A 19,249-nucleotide genomic window follows, 5' to 3' on the forward strand; every position below is an offset into this window, starting at 1 on the left:
TCGACGCTCTAAACCCGGACCACGTGACTCCCTATTGCATCCCTTATCATCGCTTCCTTATCTCTGCCGAGGCTAACCCCACCTCGCTGGCAGAATTCTCTCCCTCAGGAGGAGGGGAAGAAAACAAAAACAAAAAAACGTTTAAGCCGGTTCAGTGGCCTAGACTTGTGATCCTAGTTACCTGGGTGGCTGAGGCTGGAGGATCCTAAGTTCGAGGCCAGCCTGGGTAATTTTGAGAAACCCTGTCTCAAAATAAAAAAAGGCGCCGTGGCTCACGTCTTTAATCCCAGCGGCTCGGGAGGCTGAGACAAGAGAATTTCAAAACCAGCCTTAGCATTTAGCGAGGTCCTAAATGCTAGTGAGACTCTTGTCTCTAAATAAAATACAAAAAAGTGCTGGGGGATGCTGGGGTTGTGGCTCAGTGGTAGAGCACTCACCTAGGATGTGTGAGGCACTGGTTTGATTCTCAGCACCACATAAAAGTAAATAAATAAAATTAAGGTATTGTGTCCATCTGAAACTAAAAAAATTAAAGCACGGGGGTGCTGGGAATGTGGCTCAGTGGTGAAGTGCCCCTGCGTCAATATCCGGTACCAAAACATAAATAAATAAAAATAAAAATCACCTGGGGATACAGCTCAGTGGTAGAGAATCCCTGGGTTCCAGCCCCAGTGGGCACAGGGATATGGGGGATTACTAGTTTTCTACTTGCTGTATAATAAATCACCCCAAAACATTTTTCCTTATAACAATAAAAAATGATAATTTTACAGTCAGGAGCCCAGTAATGAATTGGATGGTTTGGCCTGAGGCTGTCCCAGTTCCTTGCCATATGTGCTTCCCCTGGGCAACTTGGAAGTCTGAGGCAGGAGGATCTCAGGCTCAGGAGTGCCAGGCCTGCCTGGGCAACAGCAAAAACTCATCATTCTCTCTGGCTCCCCCACCCCTTTCTTACTGGAGATTGGACCCAGGGCTTAGCACATGCTAGGCAAGCAGTCTATGACTAAGCTACTTCCTTAGCCCTTTTTGTTATTTTGAGACAGGTCTCACTAAGTTGCCCAGACTGGCCTTCAATCCAGACTTCAATCCAGACTTGCAATCCTCCTGCCTCAGCCTGAGTTGCTGGGATTATAGGTGTACATCACACACCCAACTTAAATTTTTATATATATATATATATATATTTTTTTTTTTAGTTGTTGATGGATATTTATTTTGTTTTATTTTTATGTGGTGCTGAGGATTGAACCCAGGGCCTCACACATGCTAGGCAAGCACTCTGCCACTGAGTTACAGCCCCAGCCCCAGCTTAAAAAAAATAAAAATAAATAAATAAAATAAAATAAACCAAGCTCCCAGGCCAAGGAAAAAACCTCATTGCTTTCCATAAACTTCCTGTTTTGAATCAGCAATTCTGTCTCTCCCTTCTGCTTGCTATAATTTTCTTCCCAGGCCTTGTTGCAACCTGACATTTCCCTGGAAGAGTACCAGTTCTAATGCCTGTTTTTTGTTCTAGAATGTCAGACCCAAGAGGGAAGGAGGCAGGGAGGGTCTCTCTGCTTCTCCGCTGTGTGCTCAGCACCTGCAATTGTGTCTGGCACCCAGTAGGTACAGATAAAGACAGTGTGGAGATGTGTGTGAATGGCCTGGGAGCCAGGAGGGCCAAGCTGCTACGGAAGGGCTGGCCTTGGCCTTCCGGCCTGAGCTTCCTTTTCTGTCGCCCGCCCCTACCACTAGGGGTTCAGTAGCAGGAAACTGAGGGTGCCAAATTCTTCAACAGTTAATAAAGCGGTGGCCCCGGAGCCTCCTCCAGGTTTTGGACTAGACTACAGATTGTCTGTGGGCTTGGGATCCGGCATCTGCCACTCCAAAAATGACCAGCAGGAACTGTCAGATGGAGCGACTAATAATAACAATGAAGGTAATAATCCAGTAATAATAAACAATAGCTCACACATTCCCAGTCAGAATAATAGGCCCAGGGCTGCAGCCTTCCCAGGTTCTTTCAAAGCGGGACCAATATCCCCACTTGACAGTGAAGAAAGGGACCTGGGGTGGGGTGGGGGAACAGCACAAAGGCTCATGTACTGCCTGAGGCCTCCTTCCAGAATGTTGATATTAGATCTCCCACCGAGCTGGGAGGCTTCAGACCCCACACACTCCCAGAGTTTGCTGGGGTCTGGGGGGTTCCCCAACAAGGGACTTTCCATGCTAAAATGGGGACATACCTGGGCAAACTGGGACAGTTGGTCACTTTTCAGGAAGAAGTTTGCACTGGGGGATTCCCCTGACCCTGCCTGGTCTGCAGGGAGGGGCCACCCTAGCGCTCTCACCAGACCTGGGAAAAACCAGGGTTGGTGAATTGAAAACAAAATCCCTTTGCATTCTTTTAAATGTTAGAGTTCAGGAAACACCCCCCTCCCCATAAGAGCGATGAGGTAAGTTTCCAGGGAGTCTTTCCAAGAAGGTTCCTTTCCACATTGGGAAAGGAACTTAGGGTGTGTGGACCTATGTTGTCTAGAAAATTCATATCAGCAACCACAGATACTGGCTTTAAACAGCAGCTACATGCACCAAGGTCGACACTAGAAGGCCCTAAGTTCAAACCCCAGATACCCTATGTGATCCTGGGCAGTCTCAACCTTGCTGTGCTTCAATTTCCTTCTCTGTAAAATGGGGCTAGGGCTATTCAGAGTCTCACATCAGAGGCATTGAATGAGTGAGTACACATAAGGTGCTAAGAATGGAGCCTAAGGGAAACCCCCCACCCATTGTTGTTATTGTTGTTTTGGGAACCAGGGATTGAACCCAGGACGCTGGACCCCTGAGCCACGTCCCCAGTCCTTTTATTTATTTTTATGTTGTTTTATTTTTTTAAACATTTTTTAAGTTGTTGATGGACCTTTATTTTTCTTATTTATTTATTTATTTATTTATTTATTTATTTATTTATTTATATGCGGTGCTGAGGATCAAACCCAGGGCATTACACATGCCAGGCAACCACCCTACCACTGAGTCACAACCTCAGCCCCTTATTTTTTGTTTTGAGTCAGGGTCTCACTAAGTGACTTAGGGCCTCACAAAGTTGCTGAGGCTGCCTTTGAACTTGTGATCCCCCTGCCTCAGCCTCCTGAGCCACTGGGATTACAGGTGTGCCACTGCACCTAGCACCTTTTTTTCATTTAATGCTATTTCTTTGCTATAATTCCATTCTGCTACATGTAGCTCTATTTTGTGGAATTGTTTTATCATCAAATACTTCAAACATTTAAGAGGCATCTAAATCAATAAAAACATCACTTAAGTAAAAAATGGAAAGATCCACATGTCCAAGAGATGAATGAATAAATAAAATGTGGTATATCTGCACATGGAATAATAGACAACCATAAGAAGAAAAGAAATTCTCATTCATGCTAAGATGTGGATGAATCTTGAAGACTTCATTCTTAGTGAAATAAGCCACACTAAAGGATAAATGCTGCATGATTCTACTCAGGAGGCCTTTAGAGTTGTCACATTCAAGAGTCAGAAAATAGAATGGTGAGTGCCAGGGGTTTGTGTTAGGGACTTAGTGTTGAACAGGGACTGTTTCAGTTGGGTAAGTTGAGAAAGTTCTGAAGATGGATAGTGAGGGTTGGATGGCTGGGGACCACCTTTCTGACCAGAGGGAGCTGAGGAGGGAGGCACATGGATGTCCAATAAAGACTGTACCAGACAGCCTTGAGGGAAAATCTATCCTTGACCTTAATGCAATTGTCATCCATCTGCTGAAATCGGTAACTTGCTTGCTCTGTCCACATTATCAATCTCACATGTACTGATGCCAACCAGTTGCCCTGTTCTATCTCCTAGCATTGTACAAATTAATAGGCTGCAATTTGTCCCTTCTCCTGTGGGTCGACACTTACGTGGTTTTCAGTTTGGGAGATTCTGTGGTTCCAAAAAAAACTTCTTTTTTCTTTTTTAGCATTTTTTTTTTTTTTTTTAAGCAAGAGAGGAGGAATTTTATTTAAAAGGAAGGTGAAGGAAAGATTCAGAACTCCACAGAGAAACAACATGTATCCCATTTGTTTACAATTAAAAAAAAAAAAAAAAGATTCAGAACTCCTTGCCCAGCAGGCCGGCGTGGGGGAGGGGGGCAAGAGTACCCTCATTTTTATTTTAGAACAACTAATTCATTTCCATGGTTCCAAAATCAAAAAGGCATGAAAGGGTTTTCGGGTAAGACCCCATTCTGCTTGTGGGCCCTTGTTACCCAGCTCGTTACTTAATTCAAAACTTATGAGTTAGGCATGATGGCGCACTCCTGTAACCCCAGGGACTGAGTAGGCTAAGACAGGAGGATCATGAGTTTAAGGCTAACCTGGGTAATTTAGCAACATTTTATCTCAAAATAAAAAATAGGGTTGGAGAGGTATCTCAATGGTAGAGAATCCCTGGGTTCAACCCCCAGTATACATACAGAAACAAAACCAAACCAAAAAACCCCTTCCAGTTGTCACCTGCTTCTCTGCTTCCCACTCAGGCACCAAGCACCAGGGGACCACGCTCCATTTTGCAGCTCACTGTTTCCCCCTGGTGGTGATTGGCTTGGGCACGACAGCATTCTGGCATCACTTTTATCCACTGCTCTGGCAGTTTCCTCCAGACCTACTGTGTGCCAGACTCCCTTCTCAGCACGGTGGACATTATAGGTAAAAAGGACTATTTCTGCCCTGGTAGCAACTACAGCACATGAAGGTAGACAAAACAGGTCAGCAAAGCAGGGCACAGGGTCAGGTGAGAGGCTGGGTAGCAAGGTGTAAAGGTGATTCAGGGGGTCAAGGAGTGAGTACTTCTGAAAGGTGGCACCAAGCTGTGATCTCAGGAACAAGCGGCTCCTAGAGAGTGGTGTCTCCTGGAACAGGCAGAGGGCTCCGCTGGGCTGGCAATATCCACGTCCAGGGTTGACTGAGTGACATATCATACTAGTCTTCACTCAACTCATTTGTAGTGCTGGAGACTGGAGTCAAACTCGGGGCAAGCACTCTACCACTGAGCTGCACCCAGCCCTGGGTTACTCTAAATCCTTTCCATGGTTGAAATGTTTCATGACCCTTTCAGGGAAGGGTATTCCAGGAAGGATAATCAAGTGCCACAAACCACATTTTGAGCATCTACGTGCCAGATGCCATGTTTGCCCAAAGGATTATCTCACTTGGGATCATGTCACTAACTAGCATGACCCTTGCTGACCAAAGGGAGATACTGAGACTAAGTTATCTAAGGCCACAGAAATAATGAGAAACTTCAAAGGGCTGGGACTGTAGTTCGGTGGTAGAGAGCATGGTGAACACATGAGGCCCTGGGTTCCGTCCTTAGCACAGAAAATATAATAATTCAAGAGCTCAGGTCAGCATGGAGAGAGTGGGGATGGAAGGAGTATGAGCAGAGAGGGACAGGAGGGTGGGGAGATGATAGGCACATGGTGCAGAAGCTGCTGAACTGTGAGGGTTTTGGTGTCAGCTCTAAGTGGGGAGCTGCCCTGACTCAAGTTCACAAGTGCCTGGTGCCTGCCTGAGGTGGGGGTGGGGGGTCCTGGAGGTGGTCAGCATAGCTTTTAGGGTTAGATGTGATAAGGACCCAGACCACGGTGGAGATGAGGGCAGGGGTCAGATTCCAGATCAGTTCTGGAGAAAAAGCTGCTCTCTCATACCGGGATGGGGAAGGAGTAGCTAAGGAAGCTGATCCTGAGGGATGGGCAGTGGAAGGGTGCTGGCAGGGGGGCAATGTTGGGGGGGAACTGAAGATCCAGGACTCCTCTGATGCAGTGGAATAGCATGTGAACGGGCCAAGAATGAGGACTGAAAACAGCTGGAAGGCAAAAGCCTGGGGAGCAAAGGGCTCCGTCAATACTCCACCGAGCTCCCCTCCTGCCCCCAAGAGAATGGCTGTGTGCCCGCCACAAGCATCTGAAATCCTTTATTGGAAGATCACTGCTGTTTACCAAATAGAAGACTCGACATACAGACCCACAGTGACCGGCCCCTTCACTGGGGACCCTCTGCCCAATGGAGGGCAGGCCTGGTGACCTCTGCCCCTCCCTGGACCCCTGGGCCTTTGGCATAATGCTGACAGGTTGGAGGGGGGCTGCAGGCAGTGAAGCCCCTTGACTCAAAGCAGAGATTTGGATGAGCACTGGGGAACAGGGCAGTGGATGAGGAACGAGGGGCAGGCCCCCAGGCCTGGGGGGAGCAGCAAGAGTGAGGAAGCCAGGGGCTGGAGAGGTGGTGTCTATATTGTTTTCTGTAAAGGGAGCATATAGGCCTGTAGGCAGGCGGGTGGGTGGTGCCTGGGGTGGGTCACGCGCTGACATCTTTCTCATCACCTGGCTTGGGGACGGCTTCCAGCAATGGGTCCCCAGGGCCCGCCTCCTCCCCCTCCTTGGCCTCACTGGACTTGGAGTTGGGGACCCAGAGGCCAGAGTCGATGCAACGCTGCATGTGGTACTTTGCATCCTGTGGGGAGAAAGGTGAGCAGGTGAGGCTGGGCTGCCCACTGCTTGGTGGCCCAGCTGTCCCCTGCATATCTTCAAAGCTGCTCACCACCTACTCTACTCATTAGAATTATCCACAATGAAGGAAAGTATGCCCTATGCTCTACGCTGTCCTGCACAGTAATCATCAGCAAAATGGGGCTACTGAGCTTTTAAAGAACCTTTATTCTTTTTGTTGTAATTCTGGGAATTAAACCCTAGAGAGACCCATCACTAACCTAAATAACCAGCCCTGTTTGTTTGTTTGTTTTATTTATTTATTCATTTATTTATTTTTTGATACTGGGGATTGAACCCAAGGGTGCTCTACCACTGAGCCACATCCCAGCCCCTTTTTGTGTTTTTTTTTTTATTTTGAGAGAGGGTCTTGCTAAGTTGATTAGGGGCTTGCTAAGTTGCTGAGGCTATCCTCAAACTTGCGATCCTCCAGCCTTGGCCTCTGGAGTTGCTGGCATTACAGGTATTCTCACCATGTCCCATGCCTGGCTTCAACTTCAAATTTATATAGTGTAAGTCTAGAATAAAACTTAGCAAACTTTTGTGTTTTTTGCAGTGCTGGGGAAGAACCCAAGGCCTCACACATACTAGGAAATTTCCCTACTTCTGAGCTACATCCCCAGCCTCAGCAAACTTTCTTGTAAAGGGCTAAAGGGTAAATATTTTTGGCTCTGTGGGCCATGTGGTCTCTGTCATCATGATTTAACTCATTACTCCTTAAATCTGTAGTCACAGTGCAAAATTAGTTGTGGACAATGTAACAAGTAAGTGCAGCTGCTGTATTTCAGTAAAACTTTATTTCATAAAGGCAGGCAATGAGCCTTCCAGTTATAGTGTGCAGACCCTGATCTAGATGCTTATCCCCATAGAGGTTTCTAGAAACCCTGAGCCAGGTCCTGTCACTAGACCCATTTTATATACAAGGAAACCAATGTGGTCAAACAGGAAGCCAGATGGCAGGAATGGTGTCAAATCAAGGCCTATTAAGACTCTGGTTGGGGATGTAGCTCAGTGGTGGAGCCCTTGCCTGGCATTTCTGAGGCCCTGGGTGAAACCTCAGCCGCACATATATTCCCCAGTCCTTGTCCTCCAGCACTATCATTATTCCAGATAATAACTATTACAAGCTCTCATTGTCCAGCTTTTCCCACACGCTCAGTCCCTCCCCACATGCATTCTATAAGTTAATACTGAGAAACTGTGGTTTGAATGAGGAAACTGAGGCAGGATTACAAATGGCCCATAGTGACAGTGATCAGCCATCACAGGAACATGGCTCAAAAGTGCCACGTTCAGTGCTGGATGCTGAGCACACTATAGGTGCTCAATAAACCTAAGTGCACATGTGGCAAAGTGACATGACCCCCTCCTTACTCCCAGAAAAGCCCAGGAGGGACACTTTACCAGTCTGCTTCAGAGACTTGGGAGCAGGATTGGGAGGGGACATGTGGCTTGCCCCAAAGAGCCTGAGATGCAGTTGGATACTCACAGTGGGGTCCATCTTGCTGATGGCGTCTTGGAGCATCTGCACATCCTTCACATCAAAGCACTTTTGAAGTTCCTGGGGGTGCAGAGGGGCCGGAGTCAGGGCCTGGCTCCCTGAGATCCCACGGGGGCCTGCTCATTGCCTGCCTGCCACCCGCCTGGGGCTGGGGAGCCGCACCTCAGGGAGGGATTCGTAGACCTCAACAGGGTCCAGGCCACCAGGGCCCAGCCGCTTCTTACGCTCCTCTGCCTCATACTCCTTCATGGCCTTCTCGATGCGCAACTTGGCGCGGCCCCGCACACGCTCCTTGAAGGCCTCCAGCTCGTCGTTGAAACCCTCCATGTACTGGCGGTCAGCCGTCTGCAGAGAACAGGCAGTGTTCACTGGACATGGACCTGACACCAAGGTGGGTTCTAAACTACATGATGGGCGCCCCAAGGCTTGGGCCTCTCCTCACCTCTCCTACATTTGGCTCCCCTACCTGGGACCTTGTCTACCTATGCCCTCCACAACCACAGACACATGACACCGTGTCCTCAGTGTCTTCACACTGGGGTTTTACAAGCATCTCAAACTCCACACGGTCACATCCCAGCTCTGGATTTCCCCCAAGCCTGCCCTGCCCTTCCCATTATCAGTATGGTTAGCTATTTCTCTAGGTGCTCAGATCAAAAACCCTGCACGCATCCTCACCCCCTGTTATCAGGATGCTCAGCACCTCCTTTGGTTCCATGCTCAAAACATGGCTGCCACTGGACCCACCTTCCACAGACCCAAGCTCTCCTGCTCTCCTGACACACGATCTGACCACAGGGACTTGAATCTGAGTGCACACTATCTGCCCCCCCCAGAGGACTGTGGGATGGTTCCTTGCAGAGGGGCCTCTGATCACGCAGCTGCTCAGGGTCCATACCTTAATCTTCGTGAAGAACTGTCTGAAGCAGGCACGGGGGTCCACCTTCAGACCCTTGGCTAGCTCCAGGATGAACTGCATGACAATGGTCTGATGGGCCACCTGCTCCATGAGTGCACATTTCTGCCAGGGAAGAGGCATGGCGTCACCAAGTGGCCGTTTCAGGCAGACCCTTCCCCAGTCTATAGCTAGGCTCCACTCACCTCTTCCACCTCTAGGTCAATGCACCAGATAACCAAGTAGTTGGCTGTCTCCTCACATACCAAGTGGACATTATCTGACAGGTATTTCTGGCTGTCATCCCAGCGGCGGAGCATGCCTGTCAAAAGCGTTGGCAAGGTGCTGAAAAGGATCTGGAGGCAAAGGGCCAGCCTCTACCTGGCCTTGCCTCCCACATGCCATCCCCAGCCCAACTCACCAAAGTGCTTGATCTGTTTCTCGTACTTCTCCACAAAGGTTTTGTGTTTCTGCTCCCTCACTTCCTCCGAATCCTCCTCTGCCTTCTCAGGCTTGGTATTGACCATGCTCTGTGACAGGGCGAGAGGGGAAGTGGGCTGGGGCAAGGCTGCGGAGCGCCTGGAGCGCGGGGGCCGCGGCCGCAGTGCCCATCCCATCAACGGCGGAGGTGGCCTCAGAGCCATGTGCATCAAGGTGGCAGGAGCATGGGCGTGGGCCTTCGGGCAGATCTGAGGGGACCGGTGGGGTTCTTCATTCACCCAGTCCCCCAAACTGTCCCCCCAACATCTGAATTTGTGTGTATGTGTGTGTGTGTGTGTGTGTATGTGTGGTGCTGGGGACTTAGCGCAGGTCCTCACATTACTGCTTTACTGTGGAGTCACACCCAACCCCTTCCCCACCCTCCGATGTGGTCTGTGCAGTCCCCACACCCCACATGGCCCTGAGTGCCCCCCAGCACCCACACACCTTGCTGAAGCCATCTTTGCTGAGTGTGTCCACGTTCCAGGGCATGCTCTTTTCCTTCTTGCGCATCTCCTCCAGCTTCTGCTCCCAGCTCCGCTCCTCCTTGCGCAGTTGCTGTGCCTCAGCCTGCAGTCGCTCCAGCTCCACCTGGCCACCTTCAGCCACCTCCAGCTCCTTCAGCTTCCGTTGGCACTCAGCCACCTTGCGCTTGCACTCGCGGCAACCCCTATCCAGCTCCTCCTTCTCCTTCTGGAACTGCTCCATGCGCTCCACCCGGGCCTGCAGGCAGGGACAGTCTGTGAGCAGCCCGTCACTCTGGAACAATCTGTGCCTTGACCCTGGCCTCATTGCAGCCTGGAACTTGCACTAGAGGTAGCCCCAGAAAAAACGGGCAGCAAACTTGGTGCCCTGCTACCCAGTTTCCACCCTCAGTCCCCCGGGCACCGGGGCACACCTGAGTCAGGTCAGGTACCTCCTCTGCTCAGAGTCCTCGCGGCTCCTACCTCCCTCAGAGCAAAGCCCAAGTCTTCACTGAAGCCCCCAGTACTCTGCATAATATGCCCTGTCACCTCCTCCCTCCTGTCACAGTGGCTGCCTCTCTTTTCCTTGAGCTCTTTTCTCTTGAACCTCAGGGCCCGTGCACTAGCTGGTCCACTCCCTAGAATGCTCATCCCCAGAGCCCCCTGCAGCTCGGTCCCTCATGTCCTCACCATCTAGGCTTCATGTTGTTAGTAGACTTTTCCCGTTTCACTTTCAGTTACACTGAAGGTGGCAGCCTTCAGGCATTCTTGCCCTGCTTTGTCTTCCTCCTCAGGACTGGCCACTGGATATCTTGTGACAACTATTTGTCACATTTTGGGTGCTGTCCCCCTCCAAGGATATTAGCTTCATGAAGGTGAGGATTTGCTCACTGCAGAATCTCCAGGGCCAGATTGGGACTGGCACACGGTAGCGTTCCAGGAAAGGGTGGTCTGGTCAGGTAGATAAAGTAACGAGATGCCAACCCACTGGCTGACTCTCAGACTCTGCCTCTGAACTGGACCTGTCCTCAGCCACACGGGGCTCCCTGCCCTGCCAACAGTCCTCTTGGGCTACCACTGCCTGGTGTCCTACAGCCACCTCCAACTCCATGCTCAAAACAAACTCAGGCCCTTACTCCCCCAAACCAGGTCCTCAGCTGCACCCTTGCTCCGTGCAGGCCCTGCCATCCTGCCACACGGGTTTCACTCTGACATTTACCCGCTTCCTTGTGCTCCAGCTTGGCACTGGGTTTACTGTTCAGGCCCCCTTGGCTGTCTCTAGGCCAACGTGTCTTTCTGATCCCAATGCTGTGTCCACCCTCAATCCTGGCCATCTCCCCTCTTGCTCAGACCACTATCCAGACCACCCTCAGATCTCTCGGCCTTCTCTACTCTACCCTCGCCTGGCTCCAGTGCCATCTCCTCTGCTCCCAGCAGTGCCTTCTCTAGCCAGAGCTACTGACTGAGCTCAGTCAGGCGTGGAGCCTGCCAGGAGGGCCTTGGAAACCCATCCATCTGATGCAGCCCTCACCATCCCTCATCTTGGAGGGTCTGTGTTCAGATGGGCCTCCTGCCCCCTTGCTGGACCCCACCCAAAAGCCTGTTTGTGACCGTCAGATGATATGAACAGGTGCTAGACCTTGGGTCATACCCTGCAGCTACTGTGGACCAGCTGCTTATCCCTGGGCATCCCCTAACCTCTGGGGACCTCAGTTTCCTCATGTGTCAATGCAGACAACAGCTTACCTCATGAGGTTGTAAAGATCTTCAACTTTTGATGGGGGTCATATCCTAATAAACCCATCATAAGCTGAAAACATCAGTAAGTCAAAAAATGCATGTAATAGCCAGGCGTGGTAGCACATGCCTGTAATCCCAGCAACTCAGGAGGCTGAGGCAGGAGAATCTCAAATTTGAGGGCAGCCTCAACAACTTAGACCCTGTCTCAAAACAGAAAATAAAAAGGGTTGGGTGGTCAGTGGTAGAGCACCCCTAGGTTCAATCCCCGGTACCAAAAAAAAAAAAAAGGCAACAACTCACTCACTCCAGAACATCCTAGCTTGGCCTAAGTGACCCTGAACATACCTGAGCCTACAGTTAGGCAAAATCATCTAATACAAAATTATTTTATATAACAAAGCATGACTAGCTCATGTTTTTTATTTATTTGTTGGGGATGGGGTCTTGTTATGTTGCCAAGCTGGCCCTGAACCCTTGGGCCCAAGCAATCCTCCTGCCTCAGCCTCCGGAGTGGCTGGGACTATAGGCATGCACCACTGCTCTGGCTCTCTCGTAACTTATTGATACTACACTGAAAATAAAAATAGAACAGTTGCACAGGAATACTTTCACACCACTGGGGGGAAAAACAAAGTGAAACCATAGAAGTTAGGGACTGTCTGTACTAGCAGGAGCAAAAAAGATGATTAAAGTTAAAAGTCTAGAGCTGTGAGCTGGGCATGGTGGCACACAGCTGTAATCCCAGCTACTCAGGAGGATCACAAGTTCATGGCCAGCTTCAGCAACTTAATGAAACCCTGTCTCAAAGTAAAATAAAAAGGGCCAGCATGAGGCTCAGTGGTGCAGTGCCCCTGGGTTCAATCCCCAGCACCAGGGAGAGGGGAAGAAGAAAAAAAAAAGTCCAGGGCTGTGCTGGACGCTCAGAAGCACCACTTCCAAGTTGGCTACTATCACAACCAACTGTCCAAGCGGACAAGTTTTCTCTCTGAGGGCTGTTTTGGGACTTAAACAAGGAAATGTGTCTCAAGTGTTTAACTGGCTTTCTGGCCCAGAGGAAATGCTGGCTGACTGGGAGTGATCACTACCCAAGCATCATGGTACCCAGCTCAGAGATGTACTAGTAATTTGGCTAAGTCCCTTAAACTTCTGATCTTGGTTTTCTTCTCTGTGAAATGGGACCTCACAGGGTTGCTATGGAGACCCACTGAAAAATTGCACCGAAACTCTTCCAACACAGCACTCCATGTCCCACTGTTATCATCACTGTCCTTGTCACAGCCATTGGACTGGTCTACTGATTCACTTCTATGCCTTACTGAGGCAGTGTGCCCAGGCAGCACAAGGCCAGACACACTGCAGGGGAGAAGAGAACAGGGACACCCAGAGCCTATTCTAATGACCATGGAGACTGACAGCCAAGTCTGAGTCTCACTTTCTGCATAGGACTCCCACTGCCTGGATAGGTAACAGAAAGCAGCCCTGGTCTCCATTTCCCCACAATGGGTCTGTCACCCTGGGGCCCTCCTGATGCTCTAAAGGCAAGGGGTTCTCTGGGGTTGGCACCATGCTGGCCCTGGGCAGCAGTAGGAACTGACCACCCTATTGGCTTCTGCTGGGCTGCACCACTCTCCCTAGCGTCCTCTGAGCAGCTGCCAGGGAGGCCAAAGCTAAAAAAGGCTTCCGGGTGCTGGTGGGGCGGCAGCCTGCCCGCTTGAGCTTTACACCTCCCATCTGGGAAGGGCCAAGGCAGGCTGGGCAGGACAGAAACCCTGGGAGCAAGAAGGTTCCACAGGTGTCACTGTCCTGCCTTAGAGAAGAAAACTGAGGCTCACAGCATGTCAATGGAAGAAGCCAGAAGAAGCCACAAATGGCAGCTATCTCTGGGCAAGGAAGTTGGGGAGATGGGGCTGGAAAAAGACTCATTTATTCCCTCTCAAACTTTTGGAATTTTGTTTTTGTTTTTGTTTTTTTTTTTTAACCATGAGCAAGAATTGCCTAAATAATGATGACAATAGGAGCTAATGCCCCCAAAGCATTACAGACATTAAATAAATACAGTAACCCTTTCAACAACCCTAAAGGGTAAATGAATCCTATTTACAGCCTCAGCTGGGGAAACTGAAGCACAAAGAGGTAAAGCAAATCACTGGAAGTCACACAACATGCCAATACAAAAGGAGCCAGAATTTGAACCCAACCAGGATTGTGCTTGTAAACAAAACACTGCCGTGCTACCTTTTTATGAAGCTCCACTCCCTCTCCAGAATACATATTCCTCCCAGGCCCTGGTCCACATTTTCTTCAGAACTAGTCTCATTTCATTCTTAAAAGGGTCTCAGAGAAGCAGTGGGACCATATTAGCCCAGTTTCACAAAGGTTCTGAAAACTTATGTGTCACTCCATTGAAGCAAGAAAGGGCAGGGCTGGGATTAGAACCCAAGCCTGCCTGTCCCTGAACCTGCACTGGAGACACTGAGGTCCTCTGCTTCCCTCATTCTCTACTATAGCCACTGCTGCAGGACAGGAAACGGTTCTGTGCCAGAAGAGGGGAGGCCTCCCATCCAGCAGGACCAAACTGTTCTCTATGCAGTAGTAAAATTAACCTCTTTATGTGACAGAAATAGGTGTTCCCAAGAATAGTCTTTAGAGCTTTGCGGAGGTCTTAAATATTTCATAATAAAATGTTACACACTGCAAGAAATAGAAGTGCTAGAACTTTCTTCCCACACTCCAGGGACTTGCCCAGCAGGTACTATATCTAGGAGGCTGCAGCTTTAAGGAAGAAGTCTGGAGGTAAGACTGGGGCTCAGATGTAGAGACTAATAACATATCCCAAGGGCTTTCTAGGAGTTTCTGGATAAATTCCTGGGAATTGCCATAAAAGAATGTGGGTGAGAAATTCCTAACTGGAAGTTCCTGAGAGGTATACACTTTCAATTTGAGGGATAATGGGAACAGGTATGTGGGTGCTCTGATTTGGGGGAACAGGAAGTTAGACCATTAGGTTTTAGAGTACCCTACTAGCCTGTGAGCACTGCTGGGCAGAAGAGGGGTGGGTAGACAGAGATCATCTGAACTCCTGGATCTAAGGTATGGGCTGGACGGCAAGGAGTTGTTGATAGGTAGATAAAAGGGTCAGTGACTATGGAATCAAATCCAGAGGGTCACTAGGTAGAGCACAGACAATCCAGATGCTAGAATGCAGCCCATCAGGATGGGAGAAAAGGAAGGCAGGGCAGTTTGGGGTCCAGGACTTGGGTTGTGTGAATTTCTGATGCTGGAGAAAGTTAATAAAGGAAGTGATAGTCTTGGGAGATGGGCACTGATGGGCTCTGCAACACTACACGAAGGGGCATGGCTGGGCCGGAAGCTAAGTGGGCGGGATTTCCTGGTATAATGGAAAACGGGGTCTACAGGAGGTGAGGCCAAAGGAGAACGGCTGGAATTGGACTCTCCATCAGGGTGGAGCTGCAAATTGAATCTGGAGGGGAACCGGGATCCAAAACTTAAGTCTTAGGTGGGACTGAGGACCCTTATGGGGCAGAGTCTACACTCTAAGAAGGAGTTCCTGAATCTTAAAAGTTGGATGGAGTTCCTTGTTCAGTTTGAAAAAGGAGTGGGGTGTCTGGATCTGAACTGGAATCCCTGGCCAAGACTCAAGGAGACTCAGGACAGAATCAAATGATTGAGGGTCTGGACTCGAGGAATTGGGGGGAGGTCGAAGGGAGAACCCAAATCAGAAATAACTACATAAATAGGTTCAGGGATCATCTTAGCGGAATTCCGGATCCAGACTGAGGTAAACTTCTGGGTGTAAACGAAAGGTCCCAGACTGGATTAAGGGGACTCCCTAGGTTCGGCTTGGGAGTCTAGATTATGATAAAGCCCTAAAGGTCAATATGAAGTCTCACGCAGAAAGCAGAGGGGGGTCCAATGATACTGAGGTACCAGTTGAATCAAAGATCCTGAAAGTCTGGACTGTGGGGCAGGAATTCCAAGTGTCAACAGCGGGGTCCCTGGGCAGTATTAGGGGCTCAGAACTTTGGAGCAGGGTCCCGGGAGGTGGGAAAGGAGATAGGCGCGCAGGCTACCTGGTGCCGCCAGCGGAAGAGGCTGGCCGTGTCGATGTTGGGGTGCGTCTCGTCCTCATCGTCGGACACTTCGATGTGGTCCCACACGCTGTAGTCCACCATCTTGCCTCGGCGGCCCAGCCCGCTCTGGCTCTGGTAGCAGAGACCGCGGCAGTGCTGGAGATTTGGGCCGCGGAGCCCCGCCCCTTCCGCTTCCGTCCGGGCGCGCAGCCCCCACCAGCGCTTGACGTCACATCCTTAGTAACCGCCGCAGCGGCACTGGCAACCAGGCCCGCCTTAAAGGGCCCTGCGCACGTGTCCCGGAGCACCTAGAGTTCCCGCCGAGGCCCCGCCTCATCGGGCTCTGGGACTCGGCTAGGCATTTCTTGGAGACATACGGATAGTCACCCCAACCACGAGCCCTCCTCATCTCCCGCCGCCTTGCGGTGGACATTCGCGGCAGCCGCGGGGGTGTGGGGTGAATTGAGATTGAGGAAGAGGATTGTCTCCTTAGCCACGCCGCAGTGACATCAGCCCGGGCCCACTGCGGGGGGTGGGGCCTCGGCTAGAACACCCACCCCTGCCCCTGGTGAAACAGGAGTTAACCCTGCTCTGGGAAGGGGTAACTGATCTGATGGAACTTTCCCAGTCTGAAGGTGACATCATCCTGTCCTGGGAAGGTTTAAGTGTGGAGTGGTATGGCTCTGTCCCTGGGAGGGATCAGAGGTGGGGGGGGTGATTGTAGCCCTGCTTTGGGAACTGGTGTTTCCCATGTTCAGACCACAGCCTTCTGCCTCGCCTCCATCTCCTGCCACTCAGGCGATAACTTGAGCACACGTACCGCCTTCAGAATCCACCAGACCGCCTAACGGGTCTCCTGCGCCTGTCCGCGGCGTCTCCCCGAACCGCCGCTGAGTGTCGCTAATGTCTACCTAGCTACCTGGGCTCCTGGCCCCGCGCCCAGTCCGGGATCGCGGAGGCTCAGAGGGGGGTTTTCCTTGTTGTCGCAGTCTCTGGCTGCTCAAAATCCCTCCCTGTTCATCTGGGGCCCGCAACCTCAGCAGAAGCCATTACTCTGAACTTGGGGGACCTCGGCTACACACTTTTATACATTCCAACCCACGCTTTGATAACGGAATAAAAAGCCATGTTGCAGCCTAGGGCTAGGATTATCTCAGATTAAAGGGTGTCTGCGGGGTGCAGATGGGATGGCAGGAGCTCCAGTCACCTGGGTGAAGGGTGCCTCTTCCCGGCCTTCCCCGGAGATGGTGTTGGGGCAACTCTGGAGGGAAAGAAGTAAAGAGCTCCAGATTGGGCCGGGTAGGAAGGAAGGGGGATTCCCCGACTCAGGGAGGGGGAGGGGCCATCGAGACAAAAGCGCCCTCCCACTGCCGCCCCTCCCCCTCACGCTCCATTCAAACCCGTGAGTGGGCGGGCGGGGGAGTCCCCCTCTCTTTCCCCTCCCTCTGCAGCCGGGGCAGTCCAGCCCCAGCGGCCGTCACGGCCCGGGCACGCGCGCGCACGAGCCTACACCCGGCGGGTCTCACAATCGGGCACACACATTCACACACACTCACACACCAGCAAACAAAGGGTCTGGACACCCCTGTCCCCTCCCGCCCCCCAAGGCCGGAGAGGGCGGGGCATCCCCTCCCCAGACCCCCTACAAGGTAAGCTTTGGGTAGCGAGCTGCGGTGGGTAGGGGAACCCGCGCACAGGAGGGAGGGAATCTAGATGGTGGGGCTTCCCTGGCTCCCCAGGAAAGCCGGACCCCCACGGTACAATCTTTGAGGGCTTCGGCCCACAGCTGGGATGAGGGTGTGTGGGGAGGACCCCGGATGCTGGGGATTCCCGGGTAGGCGCGCTGGCGGTGTGTGGGGGGGTCTCCAACCAGCTTCGTAGACTAGCTGCTTGGTCCCAGTGAAATGGGATTCCAGGAGCCCCAGCTCCCGTAACTGGGGACAGGAAAGCGGAAGCTTCCCACACCATCAGCAAGCGTTTCCTAATCTGCCGCCAGCACTGCATCTCCAGCCCCGGAAGACGGAGAAATAGAGACCCCCGAGTTACTTTGCACTATTCTTCTCTCCCATCCCCAGCAAACCTCGCCCCCCGCAGTGCATCCCTGCTGTGTCTCTTGCTCTTGTGGGTTGCGGCTAGGGAGGATTGGGAATGCTTTTAGGGGCTACCCTTGCTTCTACTGGTACATCCCACAGCCATACATCACGTAGCTGCGATGGGACCCCGCAAGCCGCTTTGCCTTCGTGAGCCTCAATTTCCCCATCTGCTAAGTGGATAATGACACTCTGAGGATTCTACGAGGTCCTGCATGCCGAGTGAGCTGTCTTTGCTCCATCATTTATTTCTTGGCTCATTTCATGCCTGTTTCCCAAATACCTATGTATGCCTGGCACTGTGGCTAGACCATAGGGCTGCAGCAACCAATGAAACCAGCAGGGTCTGCTCCTGGCTGAGGAAGGAGCAAGATCAGTGTATAAACAAAATAACCCTGATGATTTCAGCTGTGAAAACTAAAATTCTATTGCCAGGCAGAGTGACTGGAGGGAGGGCACTCAAGATAAAATGAAATATTTCTGATACATATCTTGCTTTCTTCCTTCACTTTGAGCTCCATGAAGGCAGAATCACGTCTAGAACAGTGCTGGGCACGTAGTAGGTGCTCAGTAAATGCAGACCGAGCTAGAGAGGGGATTAGATTCAGAATAGATCCAGAGAATCTGAGATCCTAGAGGAGGCTTATCATAAATCAGTCTAGTCCCCCTCCCAGTTTACATAGGGGTTGAGTGATTCCTGAAATGTCATCAAGAGGAAGGCTGAAGGAGTGTTCCTAAATAGCTAAAGGAATGAACCCTGTGGAGATCAGAATTGAGCACAAGGTCTTCAAGTCACTCCTAATGCTGTGCCCACCCCACATAAGGTTCAGATACTGCCCTGCATCCATCGGTGACTACTCTAGCCAGGGGCTGAGGACAGTGGTGAGCAACTTTCCCCCCACACATACACACTACCCATGGAGCTGATAGAGGAGGAAACAGAAAAAAATAAGCAAACAAATTAATATATAAAAACAATTGTGATTAAGGGGCGGAGCCCAGTGGTAAATCCTATGCTTAGCAAGTGCTAGGCCCTGGTTCAATTGTGATTAAGACTCTTGATGACAATAAAGGACTTGTGCCAGGAGGGAAAAATGGGCAGATCTGCTTCAGGTTGGATGTCCAGGAAGACCTGTTGGAGGAACTGAATTTCTATTCAAACACAGACACTCAAATCCAGACAAATGTAATCACAGTACATGAAGCTGAGCGCTGTCTGTGTGTAGAGCCTGGGAACCTTGGCTATTGAGTAGCAGAGCAGAGATTTGAACTCAAGTGGGTTTTTTTTGTTTGTTTGTTTGTTTGTTTGTTTGTTTTTGTTTTTTTAGCTGTGCCAGGGATGGAACCATATGCTGGGCAAGGGCTCTACCACTGAGCTACATCCTCAGTGCAGAAGCAGCATTTTATTTTCCTTAGGTACTGGGGGTTGAAGCCAGGGGTGTTTTACCAC

The 19,249-nt window shown here is 50.8% G+C and overlaps 2 protein-coding genes across 3 annotated transcripts in view; one reads left to right on the top strand and one right to left on the bottom strand.

The window, feature by feature from the left end:
* Window positions 1–5,952: 5,952 nt before the first annotated feature.
* CDC37 (cell division cycle 37, HSP90 cochaperone) lies at window positions 5,953–15,905 on the bottom strand. Of its 2 annotated transcripts, none has more exons than XM_079114037.1 (8): window positions 15,710–15,905; window positions 9,862–10,137; window positions 9,356–9,623; window positions 9,141–9,256; window positions 8,938–9,060; window positions 8,202–8,384; window positions 8,028–8,099; window positions 5,953–6,503 (listed from the first exon to the last, which is right to left on the bottom strand). In XM_079114037.1, exons 1-8 carry the CDS (start codon window positions 15,809–15,811, stop codon window positions 6,348–6,350), a joined length of 1,296 nt encoding a protein of 431 aa, XP_078970163.1. In that variant the 5' UTR covers window positions 15,812–15,905; the 3' UTR covers window positions 5,953–6,347. The 2 variants fall into 2 exon arrangements, with proteins under 2 accessions (XP_078970163.1, XP_078970164.1); XM_079114038.1 differs by having other exon boundaries at window positions 9,356–9,464; window positions 15,710–15,902.
* Window positions 15,906–17,240: 1,335 nt separating this feature from the next.
* PDE4A (phosphodiesterase 4A) overlaps window positions 17,241–19,249 on the top strand; it is a 45,672-nt gene continuing 43,663 nt past the window's right edge. The window contains exon 1 of the mRNA XM_079114688.1: window positions 17,241–17,358. The gene's annotated coding sequence lies outside the window, so the exon portion shown is untranslated. The remainder of the gene's footprint in view (window positions 17,359–19,249) is intronic.

This window comes from Sciurus vulgaris (assembly GCF_902686455.1).
Source record: "Sciurus vulgaris genome assembly, chromosome: 16".
In the NCBI taxonomy this organism is placed as follows: Eukaryota; Metazoa; Chordata; class Mammalia; order Rodentia; family Sciuridae; genus Sciurus; species Sciurus vulgaris.